The sequence below is a fragment of the Gigantopelta aegis genome, chromosome 8 (assembly GCF_016097555.1).
Source record: "Gigantopelta aegis isolate Gae_Host chromosome 8, Gae_host_genome, whole genome shotgun sequence".
NCBI classification, from domain to species: domain Eukaryota; kingdom Metazoa; phylum Mollusca; class Gastropoda; order Neomphalida; family Peltospiridae; genus Gigantopelta; species Gigantopelta aegis.
In genome coordinates this window covers 42,691,004-42,711,706 of record NC_054706.1, presented here as the reverse complement: position 1 = coordinate 42,711,706, position 20,703 = coordinate 42,691,004, and the positions used below count along the sequence as shown (strand labels likewise).

At 39.8% G+C, this 20,703-nt stretch overlaps 1 protein-coding gene across 1 annotated transcript in view; it reads right to left on the bottom strand.

Annotated features, from left to right (window-relative positions):
* The window catches only part of LOC121379672, a 39,745-nt gene that overhangs the window by 3,991 nt on the left and 15,051 nt on the right, over nucleotides 1-20,703 (bottom strand). Inside the window, exons 7-26 of the mRNA XM_041508322.1 lie at nucleotides 20,181-20,300; nucleotides 19,629-19,738; nucleotides 17,900-18,052; nucleotides 16,194-16,292; nucleotides 15,252-15,633; nucleotides 14,688-14,866; nucleotides 13,036-13,243; nucleotides 11,895-12,053; nucleotides 11,216-11,285; nucleotides 9,928-10,045; nucleotides 9,492-9,541; nucleotides 8,520-8,643; nucleotides 6,844-6,953; nucleotides 5,338-5,437; nucleotides 3,306-3,474; nucleotides 2,672-2,738; nucleotides 2,051-2,111; nucleotides 1,669-1,754; nucleotides 766-892; nucleotides 53-94 (exon numbers count right to left, since the gene is read on the bottom strand). Of these exons, the coding sequence (XP_041364256.1) occupies nucleotides 53-94; nucleotides 766-892; nucleotides 1,669-1,754; nucleotides 2,051-2,111; nucleotides 2,672-2,738; nucleotides 3,306-3,474; nucleotides 5,338-5,437; nucleotides 6,844-6,953; nucleotides 8,520-8,643; nucleotides 9,492-9,541; nucleotides 9,928-10,045; nucleotides 11,216-11,285; nucleotides 11,895-12,053; nucleotides 13,036-13,243; nucleotides 14,688-14,866; nucleotides 15,252-15,633; nucleotides 16,194-16,292; nucleotides 17,900-18,052; nucleotides 19,629-19,738; nucleotides 20,181-20,300 (2,534 nt within the window). The remainder of the gene's footprint in view (nucleotides 1-52; nucleotides 95-765; nucleotides 893-1,668; nucleotides 1,755-2,050; nucleotides 2,112-2,671; nucleotides 2,739-3,305; nucleotides 3,475-5,337; nucleotides 5,438-6,843; nucleotides 6,954-8,519; nucleotides 8,644-9,491; nucleotides 9,542-9,927; nucleotides 10,046-11,215; nucleotides 11,286-11,894; nucleotides 12,054-13,035; nucleotides 13,244-14,687; nucleotides 14,867-15,251; nucleotides 15,634-16,193; nucleotides 16,293-17,899; nucleotides 18,053-19,628; nucleotides 19,739-20,180; nucleotides 20,301-20,703) is intronic.

Sequence of the window (20,703 nt, the reverse complement as noted above, 5' to 3'; positions counted from 1 at the left end):
TCATTATTAGGCGAAATAAAAATAAAAAATAACAAATTGACGAAATTCTTACCTCTTCATGTAAGAACACGTAGAAAACTATGAAGAATGCACCCTTTAAAAACAAAGATATATCAAATTTAATACTTAATAAAACATGTTCAAGATAGTTTCATAATACATTATAAAAGTGATAGATTACAAGGGACTTAATATGACACTTGTGATATGTTTTGCACATTCAGCATGTGTTATCTTTTAAGCAAACTAAATGTCAATCTAAATGCACTGTGGTTGAAGACTGATTGTGACTTGGTTATTGAATAAAGAAGACTGTTTTAACGCCACCCCAGCACGTTCTTTAACCAGCAACTATTAGGTGTTTAACGTGGCCACGCGTTGAGACACTAGGTCTGGACTACCAACAGTAAGAGATATTGTTTATGCATTTTCCTAGAGACAGAAAACACATCCACAACTCTTGATAAACTAGCCGTGAAGTAGTGGGCGAAAATTACTTAAATCACCCACCACGGGGTATACATATAACATTACTCACTTTCCTAGAGACAGAAAACACATTGCACCACTCTTGATAAACTAGCCGTGAAGTAGTGGTCGAAAATTACTCAAATCACCCACCACGGGGCATACATATAACATTACTCACTTTAGTTTTTTTATTTGGTTTGCAATATCTAACAAAGTGTAATATTAATATACTCTAAACATTATTTTACTCTGAAAATACTTATTTGTAAACTTTGTTTGTATGTATATACTTACTTGTAGGCAATTAAACAAGGCATAGAGGTACTTTAATATTGCGTCAATCATCTTGAGAGAGACGAACGCAAAAGACCAACATACTGTTACGAGAATAAGTTGAGTCCACACGCCTTTCATGTGAATCCTACAGGGAAAATAATGACAAAATAAACCAATCACATAATTTATATTACATAGTGGACATTTCATAATCTGTATCCAAACATTGCAATACTACTTACCACTAACTACTACTCCTTAACCTCCGCCTGTGACAGACAACTCATAGAGCGGAGTTGTGTGCCAAGAACAGCTTAAACCTCAATTGGATATAACCACAGAACAGAACATAACTTTGTTTACACTGTCTTGCCATCGTGTGATGAGTTTCAAGATAATAGATAATACATGTAGATGGTATTTAAAAAAATAAACATAATTGATTATATGATTGTCATATAATTGCTCTTTGTTAATTGTTCTTTGTTATTGAAATAAATCAGGTTTGTTTTACTGGTTTAATCACTTAAACAATATGTCAAATAATGTATCTTTGCACATATTATCAATAAATGTATGCTAATATTCAAGTTGCTAATCAAGTGCAAACATAATCTCATAACCGTCTTTGCTTATTTGTTTATATCATGCAACGTACTGATGTAACAAAACGCCAAAGATGAAAAGGCCAATAACTGCATCATTTGGATACTTTTCAACTGTTATATTACAGTCACTTCCCATGAGTGGTAGATTCAAAACAATTATCTTACACAAAGAACACATTAAAAACAAAATAACCGTAAAGTGATAATAATATCTGGGGAATTTTATTCTACCAGCCAGTTCTAGAATACATTGACATAAGTTGTTTTTTGTGTTTTTTGTGTAAAGATTTACAATCAACAATCAGGAACTCACAAAATTATTCTGTTTGTCTTTTCACTCTTGGTATACGAATTTTCGTTATGCTCTTTTGCTGTAAATATTAACACGAGTATGGAAACCTGGAAAATAAATAAATAAAAATAGAAGCAGAAATATTAATCAGCTACAAGATGAATTACAACTGCCCAAACACGCGCCTAACAATGAGGTTAATAATTTCGTTTCATCATATTTGTTTGAGGTTTTAAAAAAAGCACATTACTATTATTAGTTATGAGAGATTTGCTCAGTAGAATCCCATTCCTTGTCACTATGACTGAAGAAAACTTTAGTTTTAACTAAACGCAAAATACAACATTCATGTATAGTAATGTTTAAATATTAACTACCACAATAGAACGTGTGGATTACTTACTGCAATAATTCCAACAGCTGGACCTATAAACAACCAGAAGTGGTCAAAGGCAATCCAACACCTGGAATGTAAGTACTAACAATTATATTTAATAAAATTTCAAACACAAACATAATACACAACACATTAACTACAAAATACATTACCTCAAATAAAAGTCACTTCTGTTCAAGTGGCCATCTCCGTTTTGTACCTGCAGGCGCCCTTCTTAAGAGGTTACTCTAAGGTTCTTCCCCGTTATCTAATATTAAAGCCACTGACTCTAGTTCCTCAGGTACGTACGTTTTCTGTTATGCATAAACTGCATGTTGAGCCACAACAATTACCAGTATAACTAGAACACACTGGATTTGATCAAACTGATCATTTGCCAGTAATGTGTAATTTATAGCACATCGCCTATCTATCATTTAACATTTAAAAGTTTACTTTATCATGTTATAACAAGGACACTTTGGTATGTTAATGCTAGCAATGCTTTTACTGTTTACAAATTACGAAGCAGAACATTCACTACATGGGCTCAACCGCAAAAATCTGCTAACGATTCAATTGGTTGCCATCTGTAATGTCTGTAACGACACGGACCGCAATGTGGACAGCTCATGTTGTATTACTCACATGTCGGGGGCGTAGTAATCGTCTTTGTTCGTCCCTAGGAAGGCTCCAACCAGGACCGCCGGTATCACTGAAAACGAAAATATATTTAGAGATTGTCTTTTAAGACAAATCATTTATTCGTTTCTTTACTGACTTATTTATTTAGGGGGCGAGGTGTAGCCCAGCGGTACAGCGCTCGCTCGATGCGCGGTCGGTGTGGGATCGATCCCAGTCGGTGGGCCCATTATACTATTTCTCGTTCCAGCCAGTGCATCAAAGGCCGTGGTATGTGATATCCTGTTTGTGGGATGGTGCATATAAAAGATCCCTGGCTGGTAATCGAAAAGAGTAATCCCTGAAGTGGCGACAGCGGGTTTCCTCTCTCAATATCTGTGTGGCCCATAACCATATGTCTGACGCCATATAACCGTAAATAAAATGTGTTGAGTGCGTCGTTAAATAAAACATTTCTTTCTTTTTTATTTATTTAGTTATCGATCCTACCAGCAGCAATATCTATACTGACCAGTGAGACTCTTCGATCTTACCCTCACCATTACTAAATCCTTTCGCGATCAGATTATATGTCTAATTAATAGAGAATTGAATAAAGGAGTCGACATATGACGTTCAAAGTTGAGTTGTATGTGTTTACCCCAGCCAAGCACGTAGTAGCGCACCATGGAGCCCGAGTCGGTGAGTTCGCTGGCTGAGTGAGCCGAGTATGTGATGAGGATGTACAGGTTGAAGGCTTCGTTCATCATCCACGAGTAGTTGGTCAGGAAGAAGTAGTGCAGCAGGATCGAGAACACCTGGCACATCACCTGTCATTACAACACATCGCCTGTCATTACAACACATCACCTATCATTACTACACATCAACTATCATTACAACACATCACCTGTCATTACAACACATCACCTGTCATTACAACAGATCACCTGTCGTTACATACACGTCTAACACATCACCTGTCGTTACATACACGTCTAACACATCATCGTACCTATCTCAAAGTAATGGAGGGTTTAGTAAAAAAGGATCAGTGCACAGTAATAATGATACGGTTTTCCCTAACTGGACAAAAAGACACCTTTAAACTATTTGTTTTATTTTGTGCACCTTTCCCTTCCACCAGCCCTACCCGGGTATCGTCCTTCACGTATAACATTCATCTTCCATCTTTTAGAAGGCAATACAATTATAATACGAGACATTGCATTTCAGTATGCACCAAATGGACTCAAATTTCTCCACTTTTAATTGTGTTTCACTATTTCCTTATCTTTCGAAAACATTATTGAAAATGCTTAACCAATAGCCTATAAACATAAAATACATGTATAGTAACAGGGTTCTCACTTATATGATGTAATTCAGATTCTCCCAGTTTTATATCAAAATGTTCAAATATGATATTTCTATTCCGACATATTAACTGTAAAATTTACTTTTAATACCAACCTCAAGTACTAACGTGACCCCCCCCCCCCCCCCCCCTAACTTCTGTATATAGCTAAAACTACACTTTTACCGTTCCCCGAGATACAGCATGTAAAGGAACATGTTCACTCAGAATATTAACCATATTTGTCTCTAAACTAATATATTTTATAATGCAATTAAGGCAAGTTTCCAGAATGCTGAGAAGTTTTAAAACATAAACGCAATAAAGAACTTGAACTTGAGATGGCTTACCTTCTGTTCATAGCGATTGATACCGAACATGAACACCATCTGACCTCCCACTTACCTTCTGTTCATAGCGATTGATACCGAACATGAACACCATCTGACCTCCCTCTTACCTTCTGTTCATAGCGATTGATACCGAACATGAACACCATCTGACCTCCCACTTACCTTCTGTTCATAGCGATTGATACCGAACATGAACACCATCTGACCTCCCACTTACCTTCTGTTCATAGCGATTGATACCGAACATGAACACCATCTGACCTCCCTCTTACCTTCTGTTCATAGCGGGTGATACAGAACATGAACACCATCTGACCTCCCTCTTACCTTCTGTTCATAGCGATTGATACCGAACATCACCATCTGACCTCCCTTTACCTTCTGTTCATAGCGATTGATACAGAACATGAACACCATCTGACCTCCCACTTACCTTCTGTTCATAGCGGGTGATACCGAACATGAACACCATCTGACCTCCCTCTTACCTTCTGTTCATAGCGATTGATACCGAACATGAACACCATCTGACCTCCCTCTTACCTTCTGTTCATAGCGGGTGATACAGAACATGAACACCATCTGACCTCCCACTTACCTTCTGTTCATAGCGGGTGATACCGAACATGAACACCATCTGACCTCCCTCTTACCTTCTGTTCATAGCGATTGATACCGAACATGAACACCATCTGACCTCCCACTTACCTTCTGTTCATAGCGGGTGATACAGAACATGAACACCATCTGACCTCCCTCTTACCTTCTATTCATAGCGGGTGATACCGAACATGAACACCATCTGACCTCCCACTTACCTTCTGTTCATAGCGGGTGATACCGATCATGAACACCATCTGACCTCCCACTTACCTTCTGTTCATAGCGGTTGATACCGAACATGAACACCATCTGACCTCCCACTTACCTTCTGTTCATAGCGGTTGATACCGAACATGAACACCATCTGACCTCCCACTTACCTTCTGTTCATAGCGGTTGATACCGAACATGAACACCATCTGACCTCCCACAATGGATAGAGACAGGTTTTTGTGCAGAGAGGCAGTGCTGGAGGATGTCCTGGTAGGGGAAAGAAAAACAACGTAATAACATGTTAGTTATATCACCAATATCTCAAATATTTACTTTATTCTCATTTAATGTTTACACCCCCCCCCCCCCCCCCCAAAAAAAAAAAAAAAACCCACAAAAAAACAACAAAAAACCCCACCACCAAACAAATACTTTTTATAAAGGCATTAGATTTCTCTATGATACGACATACAAATCTCGTCCCGAATTCTGTTGCCGCTGAGCATGTCCTTCAAATAACATGTCCAGATAGCTTATGTCCATAACACGCTGTAGCTCTGTGGTAGGGCACTCGTCTCAAGTGTATGTATGTGTCTGTGCGGTCGCAGTGAAATCGTCGACTCAGACGTTATAATTCTGTGGTAGAGCACTCGTCTCAAGTGTCTGTATGTGTCTGTGTGGTCGCAGTGAAATCGTCGACTCAGACGTTATAGCTCTGTGGTAGAGCACTCGTCTCAAGTGTCTGTATGTGTCTGTGCGGTCGCAGTGAAATCGTCGACTCAGACGTTATAGCTCTGTGGTAGAGCACTCGTCTCAAGTGTCTGTATGTGTCTGTGCGGTCGCAGTGAAATCGTCGACTCAGACGTTATAGCTCTGTGGTAGAGCACTCGTCTCAAGTGTCTGTATGTGTCTGTGCGGTCGCAGTGAAATCGTCGACTCAGACGTTATAGCTCTGTGGTAGAGCACTCGTCTCAAGTGTCTGTATGTGTCTGTGCGGTCGCAGTGAAATCGTCGACTCAGACGTTATAGCTCTGTGGTAGAGTGCTCGTCTTAAATGTACGTATGCGTCTGTGTGGATGCAGTGAAATCGTCGACTCAGACGTTGTTGCTCTATGGTGGAGTGCTCGTCTCAAGTGTCTGTATGTGTCTGTGTGGATGCAGTGAAATCGTCGACTCAGACGTTGTTGTTCTATGGTGGAGTGCTCGTCTAAAGTGTCAGTATGTGTCTGTCTTGATGCAGTGACATCGTCGACTCAGACGTTGTTGCTCTATGGTGGAGTGCTCGTCTTAAGTGCAGTGGATTATAAGATCAACAGCTCTCCATTTTTGGCCGTCTCAGCTAGTGTCCTACGACAGGCGTACCAAATTCCATGGTATGTACTGTCATATCTATGGGAAATGCATATATATATATATATATATATATATATATATATATATATTTCATATTCTGAAAGTGTAGATTCTATCTTTTGATATTGAGATTAAGTAACCCAAATGAAGTTATAAAACCTTCCAAAACCCTACACAAAAGCAACAATACAAATCACCACAAAAACAAACACGCACGCACACACACACACACACACACACACACACACACACAGGCACACACGCGCGCTCACACGCACACGCACACACACATACACGAATTAGGTGTATTTTTTACTCACCTCAGAAATGAATGCGCCAGAAAAGTAATTCCGCAAAGAGTGATGGACACCGTGCATCCAATGTAGGAAGCGAAGCTCATCAGCACGGGTCGCTTATCTCCCTTGTCCCACTGGAGACAGAATTAAAACTATTAATAGCAAATTTAAACTTATTGTTGGGTATGTATAACTGGAACATTACACCAGACAGATACATATACATATACACGCGCGCACACACACACACATACACACACACTTGCTCAAGATAATTTGTTCTCTTTTTTAATGTATTTTTCGAGGCAGCATGTATTGACCCTCCTAAAATCGTCGCTCGCCGATGTAAACTCTAAATTCCTGCACACGTACACGCACATGTATACAAACGTTACATACATACATTCATACATACATGCATACATACATAAATACATACATACATACGTAAGCGGGATCGACCGCGTAGATTGTAGGCCCCATGCATATGGTTGAGTTAAAAGAGCTTCCTTTTATGGAAGCTTCGATAGCTCAGAGCGTATCGTGGTTAGTCTTGCAATTTGCGGACGAATCGGTGCCACAGGTTCGAGTCCCATCAACGGCATGGGACAATTTGTGAGGCCAGAAAGGATTTAATTATCCCCTGCGCCAGTGCTTTAATATCTATGTATGTAATAGTCAACCTCGACATACATACAATATATAAATATTCATACATCAATACATACTAGACAGTGCCAGGTCTGCTAACTGTTTCATGCACCTAAGCGGGATCGACCGCGTAGATTGTAGGCCCCATGCATATGGTTGAGTTAAAAGAGCTTCCTTTTATGGAAGCTTCGATAGCTCAGAGCGTATCGTGGTTAGTCTTGCAATTTGCAGGCGAATCGGTACCACAGGTTCGAGTCCCAGCAACGGCATGGGACAATTTGTGAGGCCAGAAAGGATTTAATTATCCCCTGCGCCAGTGCGTTAATATCTATGTATGTAATAGTCAACCTCGACATACATACAATATATAGATATTCATACATGAATACATACTAGCCAGTGCCAGGTCTGCCCACTGTTTCATGCACGTAAGCGGGATCGACCGCGTAGATTGTAGGCCCCATGCATATGGTTGAGTTAAAAGAGTTCTTTTATGGAAGCTTCGATAGCTCAGAGCGTATCGTGGTTAGTCTTGCAATTTGCGGGCGAATCGGTGCCACAGGTTCGAGTCCCAGTAACGGCATGGGACAATTTGTGAGGCCAGAAAGGATTTAATTATCCCCTGCGCCAGTGCGTTAATATCTATGTATGTAATAGTCAACCTCGACATACATACAATATATAGATATTCATACATCAATACATACATACATACATACAAATAGAAATAAATATATATTAATACGCACACACACATACACACACATATATATACACACACACACACACATACACACACACACACACACACACACACGGCAAAATTAAAGTGCGACACAAATAAATCCCAACGAAACCATGAAAAGTCCCAATAAAGAAGTCAAAAAGAAAACACTATGCATGTACACGTGTAGGTCTAAAATGACTATATACATAATTATATTCACGTATGCATGCATGTATATGCACATGCGTATGGGTCTGTGTATGTGCATGTCTATGCATATGTGTGTATGCGTGTGTGTATTTGTCCTATGTACCATACTTACGTTGACATTATACATGTCTGTCGTAACAGCAAAGACTCCTGGAACCGAGCATGCGCACAGCACAGACCGACGTCCATATTCCAGGATTTCGCAGTTGCTGGTAGTCCACAACCAATTCTTTGAGCTGAATCGAAAATACGATTAATTTAAATCGTTTGTTATTAGACTTATTCTCCCCACTAATTCTCCAGCCACTTTTAATTGACGGTTATGACTGAAAATAAATCCACAACATGCTTTAACTGATTCGTTAAATATCGTTGCCAATATCAATTGTATTATTTGATTTCCCCCTACACCTTCACTCCAAAGATCTTTCAAACCGGCTCAAACATTACGTTTTTAAAGCGAAGAGCATAACACGCTAAAGCGTATCTACATTATGCAAGATAAAAAGCAAATATTTTAATTCCCATTTTTTATATTATATTATTTCCATGACAACAAAAACTAAGGTAAATCTGGGTATTTACCGAGATGACTTGAATCAGTGACTTATGAGAATAACATCAGTGTGATTCCAGTTCAACGGTTAATTACAGTACATTTTAAAGCATATTTACGGATTCTGTCTGTTTTCCTGTAAGTTATTCAATATTGATGTAACAGTAGTCTTACCTGCTGTCAGTGTTTTCAATATCGCCTGTATCATCAGAACATTCAGTTCAGTGTTTTGTATCCACGAAATGGTTACAATTACTTACGAGGTGTAAGTCACATGGTCACAACTAGGTGATACTTAATTAATTTTCAAGTGTAATATTATAAATGTTTTCCACAAAGATGTAATGCCCATTAACCTTATTGTTTTATTTTGAAACCATGCAATGATTGTTCCTACTACCTTCAATAAGAAAGTATTGTGATGATCGCTTTTTCCATTAGCCATAAGTTTGTGCAGCATACTGAATCATCAGGAAACATGCCATGTTTTAAAACCGTTTTCGGATAATATTCGCCGTTAGAACTTACCCATTACGATGCTGTAGACGCACACACTCAGGATTTGAAATGTTAAAAGTCTGAAAAAAAGATAACAAAACGCGTGAGTTCAAAATGTTTCGGATTGAAATGTATAATGCCATATAAATGACACTTTCTTGGACACAGTCAGTACTTACTTTTGAATACAGAAAATAGATATAATAACAGGGCGCTATAAAATTACGTCCCACTAGGCCCCTGCCAAAATGGCGGACATAAATTTTAACTGGACTAATGAACGATGATAGTGATTTAAAAAAAAATTTGTTCCAATTTGGGAAATTAGTACAGTATGTACTGTTATCATAATACAGTCTGATCCGCGGCACTGAAAAATCTATTTATAATTTTGCAGATTTGAAAAAAAGATTTTGTTTAAAACAGTTGGTGATAATAACACATTCCCATTAAAGACACCGCTTACATCAAGTAATGGAAGATCGATGATAATTGGTGAGGTCAGATTTGACGTCACTGGCCTGTCCCCTTTGTGAATAAACAAGGCAACGATTGGCGTATTCACCCAGTTCTCTAAACTGCGACTGCAAATAATCAACAAATACATATATACAGAGATAACGCCCCAAGTGTTTTCTACCATGACTTTCAACAAATATTCTTACTCGCGTTCAGTCTGAAATATGATGGAAAATTTGATGTTATGTGAAAGATGGTTCTATTGACTTACCAAAAACACCAGTAATGATGGTATGTTTAATATTTCAATTTCGTTAATTACACAGTTTTCACAGTACTCTACTAGGCAAAATGGAACTACAATAACTATAGATCTAAAACGTTCTACGATCAGGTATAATTCCCTCCCCCCCCCCCCCCCCCCAACACACACACACACACGTTTATTTGTTTTGTAATCGCATAAAGATAACGCCAGTAAAACAAGTCTGTAGCGAGAAGAGCCGCCACGTGCCTGGATGACCTTCATCTTTCTTCTCATTTTCCCCAATTAGTCGTTTTGTACGATCAAGAGGTACCGGTTGCCACCCTCGATGCAATGCAGTATATTAGTATCAGGGCGTTCTAGGGATTCATCAAACAAAACCTGCATGCGTTTTAGAATAGCACAGTACATAACTGAGCATATTTAATGATTCATTCCAGAAAGTAAATGATCGTCGTCCGACAATTAAAAAAACGTGATATTTAACGCTAATTATGCACAGGTCAACCCATAATGCATTGTAATGGACGAGGATATCAAACTGATATATAAAAAGAGCTTTAGATATTGGTAAAATTAGCTTTTAAAAACATAACAAATCGTCTGATGCTACATATTTTTAGTAAAAATAAAAATACATTTCCACTACAGATCGTATTTTAAGAATCTTCCACATATGCAGGGAACTGGTTAAAAAGTAATCTGATTGACGGCTCCATGGCGATTACCCGGACGCCAAATCTAAACCATCCAGTACAGTTAACACTACCGAAACTGATCGGCTAGCTGTCCTGTAAACGCAATAAATACGTTCTAGTTGAAAAATACATTTAAATTTCTGTTAAGCCTGGGTTGTTTTTAAAGTTTTATCTATCACACAGAATACTACACTCGTGTATGTTATCGCATTTCAAAGAAACGTATCCAACTCGAATTAGCTCGTTAGATATTACGTTATGAAACGTATCTTGTAAGATAAGTGATATCTAACGGTCACTCGTTTAATATGTTCTCCGTGTCCAATACTTACCTATTAACATCGTTGTTGGGAAGAACAATGGCGGCACGTAAATAGCGAAATGTCGACACACCTATGAAAACTGAAAAATACACAACATAATATTATATTTTAATTTTAATTAACATAGTAGTCCTTCCAACTCACCTCACAAATAAGAATTATATATAAATGGGCGAACCTGGAAGTTTGTAGTTCAGTGTTGTTGGTCATGAATTTCGGTTTCAGTGTGTTGTTAGTCGAGAATTAACCAATATAAATGGACGAACCTGGAATTTTGGGTTTTCTTGTGTTGTTAATCGTGAATTAACTAATATAAATGGGCGAACCTGGAGGTTTGGGTTTTCTTGTGTTGTTAGTCGTGAATTAACTAATATAAATGGGCGAACCTGGAAATTTGGGTTTCAGTGTGTTGCTGGTCGTGAATTTGGGTTTCAGTGTGTTGCTGGTCGTGAATTTCGGTTTCAGTGTATTGTTGGTCGTGAATTAACTAATATAAATGGGCGAATTTGGAAGTTTGGGGCTTAGTGTATTGTTGGTCGTGAATTAACCAATATAAATGGGCGAACCTGGGAGTTTGGGTTTCAGGGTGTTGTTGGTCGTGAATTTCGGTTCTCTAATATAAATGGGCGATTCTGGAAGTTTGGGGCTCAGTGTATGGTCGTTAATTAACCAATATAAATGGGCGAACCTGGAAGTTTGGGTTTCAGGGTGTTGTTGCTGAGGAAGGCGTCTCCCTGGATGCGCACCATGCCGTCCTCGCGGTCCACGTCAAACGTGCGGCTGTCGTAGCCGTCAGGGAATCGCGTACCGTAAAACTCCTCTATCCACTGAGTTTCAATTTTGAATTCTGTAAATTAAATATCCACACATGTTATATGAGGGACAGCGCAAACACCACGATTGCCACAAAGATAATCACGTCGCGTCGGAAACTAGCTGGTATGCAGAGGTAACTGGTCCCAACTCTGAAGATATGTAGTCACTACAACCGAAAGCCGAATTAATATATCGCAGTCCCTTCCCCTCCCTAGAAAGAAGGAAGGAAATGTTTTATTTATCGACGCACACAACACATTTTATTTATGGTTATATGGCGTCAGGCATATGGTTAAGGACCACACAGATATTGAGAGAGGAAACCCGCTGTCGCCACTTCATGAGCTACACTTTTCGATTAGCAGCAAGGGATCTTTTATATGCACAATCCCACAGACAGGATAGTACATACCACGGCCTTTGTTACACCAGTTGTGGAGTATTGGCTGGAACGAGAAATAGCCCAATGGGGCCACCGGCGGGGAGCGATCCTAGACCGACCGCGCATCAAGCGAACGCTTTACCACTGGGCTACGTCCCGCTCCCCCCCCCCCCCCCCCCCCCCGATGCTGGAATCTTCCCACTCGTATGAATCAATACGATTTACAAATCAGGGTTTCCCTTCTAGTAAAACCAATTCCATGAAGGATAGCCATACCAAAATATAATTTCAAAAATTAAAATTGCCACAATCTACAGGTTGTATAGTTTTGTACCTAAAATAAAAACACATTTAATATATACCCTTGTAACATCCAACCACCTTTGAAATCACATTGCTGAAATAGAAATAAGTAAAACACGGACAAAACCTGTAATCAAATTTGCAACAGAGAAATATATGTAATAAAATTAGAAAATTTGTGTTGCCATCTACGATCATTTATTTATATGTAAAATATTGCTTAAAGCATTAAGGTGTTTTTTTTTTTTTTCAAAACTGTTCAGCTGTGAAACATCTACAATATCACAACTTGTTTTATTTCGCGACTAACAGACTGACAGACACACACCTATATTTTTCTGGAATACTCTGACAGCGGCGTCCTTGTAGGAGATAAAGCCATCGATCACATGATACTTGAGGCTCCTTGAAATGACGTCAGCAAACTGTCGCATCACCCGCATGAGGTTATCTCCCTCTACACCAGACGGCAAAGTGGCGTTCCAGCCGACTTCGTTCTTCGTGTCTAGTATACTGTTCACGGTAGACGCTATTATCTGTTGAAACAAGGGGCGGGATTTAGCTCAGTCGGTAGAGGGTTTACCTGAGGTGCTTACGTTCTAGGATCGAATAAATACAGTAAATTCATTCTCAGATTGTTGTTTTCCCCGTCCCGACCAGTGCCCCACTGTAAGTAGTATATCAAAGGCCGTGGTATGTTTCCTGTCTGTGGGAAAGTGTATATGAAAGATCTCTTGCAGCCATAATGAAAAAATATAGCGGGTTTCCTCTAAGTCCACGCGTCAAAATTACCAAATATTTGACATCCAACAGCCGATAATTAATAAAGCAATGTTCTCTAGTGGTGTCGTTAAACAAAACAGACTTTAACTTTTGAAACAGTTTTAGGTTACACGTCACAAAGGGCAAAAACTGAGTCCAATGTTTAATTAGTGAAATACGTATCTGAGGACAACACTATTGCAGTGTTGTCTGTTACTGTGCAGTCTGTGTTACGGTCTCACACCTCACCACGTAGCTCGAGTGTCCTATAGCCGTGGTTCATTTACAACGGTCTGCTTACAGTAGATCACGTATAGAGGACACGCGAGCTACTGACTACCGTGTAGAGGACACTCGAACTATTTACAGCAGCGCATAGGCTTACGGGCTCCCATTTTGGTAGGGGGCAGGCTAGCTTTTGCCCGAATGAAACAAAAGTGCCCGAATCTGGATTACAACAGCTATATAGGGTTGCAAACGAATCGCCACGCATTTTTACATGGATTACAACTAACATTTTGGGTAGAATAATGAAAATGCATGGTGAAAAGTGTTCAGGTCAGCTAATTTTGCCCGAATTTCTCTATTGTTCTTGCCCAAATTTGAGGATTTTCTCCAGGACTGCCCCCTTGTCTCGTACGTTTATGCCACCGAGTAGAGAACATTCGAGCTACTCACCGCCGAGTAGAGGACACTCGAGGCACTCACCCTCGAGTAGAGGACACTCGAGCTACTCACCGCCGAGTAGAGGACACTCGAGGCACTCACCGTTGAGTAGAGGACACTCGAGCTACTCACCGCCGAGTAGAGGACACTTGAGCTACTCACCGCCGAGTAGAGAACATTCGAGCTACTCACCGCCGAGTAGAGGACACTCGAGCTACTCACCGCCGAGTAGAGGACACTCTAGCTACTCATCACTGATTAGAGGACACTCGAGCTAATCACCGCCGAGTAGAGGACACTCGAGCTACTCACCTCCGAGTAGAGGACACTCGAGCTACTCACCGCCGAGTAGAGGACACTCTAGCTACTCACCACCGATTAGAGGACACTCGAGCTAATCACCACTGATTAGAGGACACTCGAGCTAATCACCACTGAGTAGAGGACACTCGTGTTACTCACCGCCGAGTATAGGACACTCGAGCTACTCACCGTCGAGTAGAGGACACCTCAGCTACTCGCCACTGAGTAGATGACACTCGTATTACTCACCACCGAGTAGAGGGCACTTGAACTACTCACCGCCGAGTAGAGTACACCCGAGCTACTCGCCGACGAGTAGAGGACACTCGAGCTTGACACCACCAAGTAGAGGACACTCGAACTACTCACCAACGAGTAGAGTACACTCGAGCTTATCACCGCCGAGTAGAGGACACTCGAACTACTCACTGTCGAGTAGAGGACACTTGAACTACTTACCACTGAGTAGAGGACACTCTCTTACTCACCGCCGAGTAGAGGACACTCGAGCTTATCACCGCCGAGTAGAGGACACTCGAACTACTTACCACTGAGTAGAAGACACTCGTCTTACTCACCGCCGAGTAGAGGACACTCGAACTACTCACCGCCGAGAAGAGGACATTGGAACTACTCACCGACGAGTGAAGGACACTCGAGCTTACCACCGCCGAGTAGAGGACACTCGAGCTTATCACCGCCGAGTAGAGGACATTCGAGCTACTCACCGCCGAGTAGAGGACACTCGAGCTACTCACCGCCGAGTACAGGACACTCGAGTTACTCATCGCCGAGTGCAGGACACTCTCTTACTCACCTCCGAGTAGAGGACACTCGAGCTTTTCACCACCGAGTAGAGGACACTCGAACTACTCACTGTCGAGTAGAGGACACTTGAGCTACTTACCACTGAGTAGAGGACACTCGTCTTACTCACCGCCGAGTAGAGGACACTCGAACTACTCACTGTCGAGTAGAGGACACTTGAGCTACTTACCACTGAGTAGAGGACACTCGTCTTACTCACCGCCGAGTAGAGGACACTCGAGCTACTTACCGCCGTGTAGAGGACATTCGAGCTACTCACCGCCGAGTAGAGGACATTCGAGCTACTCACCGCCGAGTAGAGGACACTCGAGTTACTCACCGCCGAGTAGAGGACACTCAAGCTACTCACCGCCAAGTAGAGGACACTCTAACTACTCACCGCCAAGTAGAGGACACTCGAACTACTCACCCCACCGCGTTGGATTAAACCGAGATACTAACAAAACAGTTAATTAATTTTAATTTATTTTCGAGTTTATATTCATTAAGGTTCAAGCGTGCTGTTCTGGGCACATCGCTCAGCTATCAGGGCTTGTCTGTCCAGTACAGGGGTTAATGGTTAGTCTTTAGTGTTAGAGAGAGAGACGTCAGTGTAGTGATCTTACATCTCTCGATTAAATCGTTAAAAACTCGCACTGGGTGGGAGCCGGTATCGTGATACGAACCAAGTACCTATCAGCCTTAAGGCCACTTGCTTAACGAATACGCCTCTGAGGTCGGTTCAAATAAAATAGACGTTTAAATGTACTTTCCCAGATAACCTTGATTGTACCAGTTAACAGTGGATGCACCGGGAATGAATAAAAGGTGTTTTTTTGTTCATATACATGTACAAAAAACGAGTGGATGTATAAACTGATCTGATTTGCACTGGACTTTGAAAAGCTATCTGGCCTCCAGCTTGTAATATTTTAATTTTCTCCTCACCTGACAAAACGTTCTGGTTTGTTCGAAGGTTGGATAGACTTCTGTTCTGGCAAAGGTTTTCGTTCCGTCTAGCCATGTGACTGTTCTTGGAGTAACACCCTAGAACAATAGCACAATTAGAACATACAATACCATTGAGCTTGGTTTAAAGCGTTACCATGTTTCAGATCCACTAGCTTGGCATCACGACTCCATCCTCTGAACTAAATTATCTAAAGAGATAGCGACACATCGGTTTTGATCCTAGACTTTGACTATAGTCTTACTTCTCGGACCTCTTCTCTCACCAAAACAACTTTGACACTTTGTTAGAATTATTACTATAACTGCTGTCATTAACATATTATGTTGTTTTGGTTTTGGTTTTGCTTTGATTCACCAAGTGTGAAACCCATACAATTGTATGGGCACCCTCCTTATATAATAACCCTAACTGCTAAACAAAGTGCGCCGGTGACTACGCACCTGTGTTGTAACCAGGTTATATAATAACCCAAACTATTAAACAGCGTATACCTGTGTTGTAACCAGGTTATATAATAACCCAAACTACTAAACAGCGTATACCTCTGTTGTAACCAGGTTGTATAATAACCCTAACTGCTAAACAGCGTATACCTGTGTTGTAACCAGGTTATATAATAACCCAAACTACTAAACAGCGTATACCTCTGTTGTAACCAGGTTGTATAATAACCCTAACTGCTAAACAGCGTATACCTGTGTTGTAACCAGGTTATATAATAACCCAAACTACTAAACAGCGTATACCTCTGTTGTAACCAGGTTGTATAATAACCCCAACTGCTAAACAGCGTATACCTGTGTTGTAACCAGGTTATATAATAACCCAAACTACTAAACAGCGTATACCTCTGTTGTAACCAGGTTGTATAATAACCCTAACTGCTAAACAGCGTATACCTGTGTTGTAACCAGGTTATATAATAACCCAAACTACTAAACAGCGTATACCTCTGTTGTAACCAGGTTGTATAATAACCCTAACTGCTAAACAGCGTATACCTGTGTTGTAACCAGGTTATACAATAACCCTAACTGCTAAACAACGTTTACCTGTGTTGTAACCATGTTATATACAATAACCCTAACTGCTAAACAACGTTTACCTGTGTTGTAACCATGTTATATACAATAACCCTAACTGCTAAACAACGTTTACCTGTGTTGTAACCATGTTATATACAATAACCCTAACTGCTAAACAACGTTTACCTGTGTTGTAAACATGTTATATACAATAACCCTAACTGCTAAACAACGTTTACCTGTGTTGTAACCATGTTATATACAATAACCCTAACTGCTAAACAACGTTTACCTGTGTTGTAACCATGTTATATACAATAACCCTAACTGCTAAACAACGTTTACCTGTGTTGTAAACATGTTATATACAATAACCCTAACTGCTAAACAACGTTTACCTGTGTTGTAACCATGTTATATACAATAACCCTAACTGCTAAACAACGTTTACCTGTGTTGTAACCAGGTTATACAATAACCCTAACTGCTCAACAACGTTTACCTGTGTTGTAACCAGGTTATACAATAACCCTAACTTCTAAACAACGTTTACCTGTGTTGTAAAAATGTTATACAATAACCCTAACTGCTAAACAACGTAAACCTGTGTTTAAACATGTTATATACAATAACCCTAATTGCTAAACAGCGTATACCTGTGTGGTAACCAGGTACTCCAGGAGGTCGATCACAGTGGCGATGTCAATGGGGTTGGTGTACGCGTTCTCCTCCGTGTGATTCAACAACTTGTAAGCCAGATCGAGAACCTGAATTTCGTTTATCTCCCCATCGTCCAGCTCTCCTATAACCTTAAAGAACAAACAAGCACATATTATACATGCATGTGGTTCCACAAGTCTTCATTGGATTAGTCTATTCGTTTTCCCTTTATCCCCCTCTTCGCTATCCCTCCCTTCCATTCTCTATGTTCCCCTCTCCTCCCTACTTATAATAGAACCTTGATGTGAAGGATAGTTTGAGCACAAGCTCCAATCTGTTAAAGTTTAAAGTTAAACGACTTCCAAAGTGTTTAACGACACCACTAGAGTACAATGATATATTCATCATCAGCTACTGAATGTCAATTGACATACAGGCTTAGAGGCTTAGAGGAAACTCGCTACATTTTGTCATTAGCAGCAATTTGTTTATATACTCAGCGTCACTATTGAAGGGTCACTCATATTGTTAGTACTACACATGTGAACGGTGCTCGTCCAACACATTCTTATGGTTGACAAAATGTATGGCCTTCGTGGATTAGGCTCAGAGTGAGGTTTCCTAAGTAGCATTTGGATTTCAATATGAGTAATGGCACTTCCGGTTAAAGGCCACAACAAAATGGTAAAAGTTATGCAAACACATGTACCTACAATCATCCCAACAAATATCGGCCCTAGATAAAAGATAACATTGGCTTTGTTCAGATCTGTTGACGGGGACTAAAAATCTGAATGGCCAGTAAAATTTAATTTCATATAAATTACACATTCTTATATAACAGTAAGATCTCATTTCATATAAACTATACATGTTCTGATTAAAAGTAAGATCGGACTTCATATAAGTTACACATGATCTCATCTAACATATAAATGACACATATTCTTATCTAACGGTAAGATCTGATTTCCTATAAATGACACATGTTCCTATCTAACGGAAATATCTGATTTCCTATAAATGACACATGTTCATATCTAACGGTAAGATCTGATTTCCTATAAATGACACATGTTTCTATCTAACGGTAAGATCTGATTTCCTATAAATGACACATATTCTTATCTAACGGTAAGATCTGATTTCCTATAAATGACACATGTTCATATCTAACTGTAAGATCTGATTTCCTATAAACGACACATATTCTTATCTAACGGTAAGATCTGATTTCCTATAAATGACACATGTTCTTATCAAATGGTATTATCTGATTTCCTATAAATGACACATGTTCTTATCAAATGGTATTATCTGATTTCCTATAAACGACATATGTTCCTATATAACGGTAAGATCTGATTTCCTATAAACGACATATGTTCCTACCTAACGGTAAGATCTGATTTCCTATAAACGACATATGTTCCTATCTAACGGTAAGATCTGATTCCTATAAACGACACATGTTCCTATCTAACGGAAATATCTGATTTCCTATAAATGACATATGTTCCTATCTAACGGTAAGATCTGATTTCCTATAAACGACATATGTTCCTATCTAACGGTAAGATCTGATTCCTATAAACGACACGTTCTTATCTAACGGTAAGATATGATTTCTATAAACGACACATGTTCCCATCTAACGGTAAGATCTGATTTCCTATAATAGACAGGCGTCCTGACAGTGCAGTGTGAGCGCTGTGTTAAACATACGAGGTACTTGAGCTCGAGCAGGTCGTCAGATATGCAGGCGTCGATCTGAGGCTTGTCCCACACTCCGTCGTTCTGGTTCTCCAGCAAGTGGCATGAACGATTCGCGTAATCTGTTGAATATGGTAAAATATTGATTTGTTTCATACTACTAGAGTACATTGATCCATTTTGTCAAAAGTTGATATTTTTTATACATAGTCAACATGTTTTGCATTTACATGTAATTTGCCCGCAGGTGAAACAGCACATACCACGGTCTTTGATGTAGCAGTCGTGGGCACTGGTTGAGGCGGGCAAAAACAGAATGAGTCCGCCAAGGGATTCGATCTTACGACCCAAGCACTTGAGGCGAATGTATCGACTTCTCTCACCCCATGCATTGATCATTAGGCTATATTTTAGACAAACCGCCCAGATACCCAAGGCATGTACCTAGGACAGCGTGATTGAACCGTAACTGGATACAGACAGAAATACATACCAAATAATACAATTATAACTATCAAAGCAAAAGTATGGCAGTTGTATTTATTAGCACTGTTCTCAATATACCTGTTGTAAGATTTTTCAAGTGGTTTTCTTCTTGGCCAGGGCATGTGACCTCCACATATGTGCTGGCCTTCGTTCGTTTCCATTTGATGTTTTCAACAGCTTCTAGATTACATTGTGCACCTGAAGACGATACAGGTAATCTATGAGATTAAATCAAACAATACCTAGTGCAAAGTAACAAGGGTGTGTTCATATTCCCCGACATCTACAGCATGAAATATAATTTAAAACATATAATTATTATGGATACATAGTATTTCACCCTACATGAGTGGCTGTTGGACACCATTTATCTTACGAGTTGATATAAAACGAATCTAACGAGCGAAAACGAGTTTGATACGTTTTTTAACAACCAGTTGTAAGATAAATGGTATCTAATGGACACGAATGTAGTATTCTATTTCTTACATATCATCAAAAAACCTGGTTTAAAATAAATTTAAACATGTTTCAACTAAATATTATTTATCGCGCTTGCAGTTAACTTATTCGTCAGAAGGCAATCAATTTCGACCGTGCT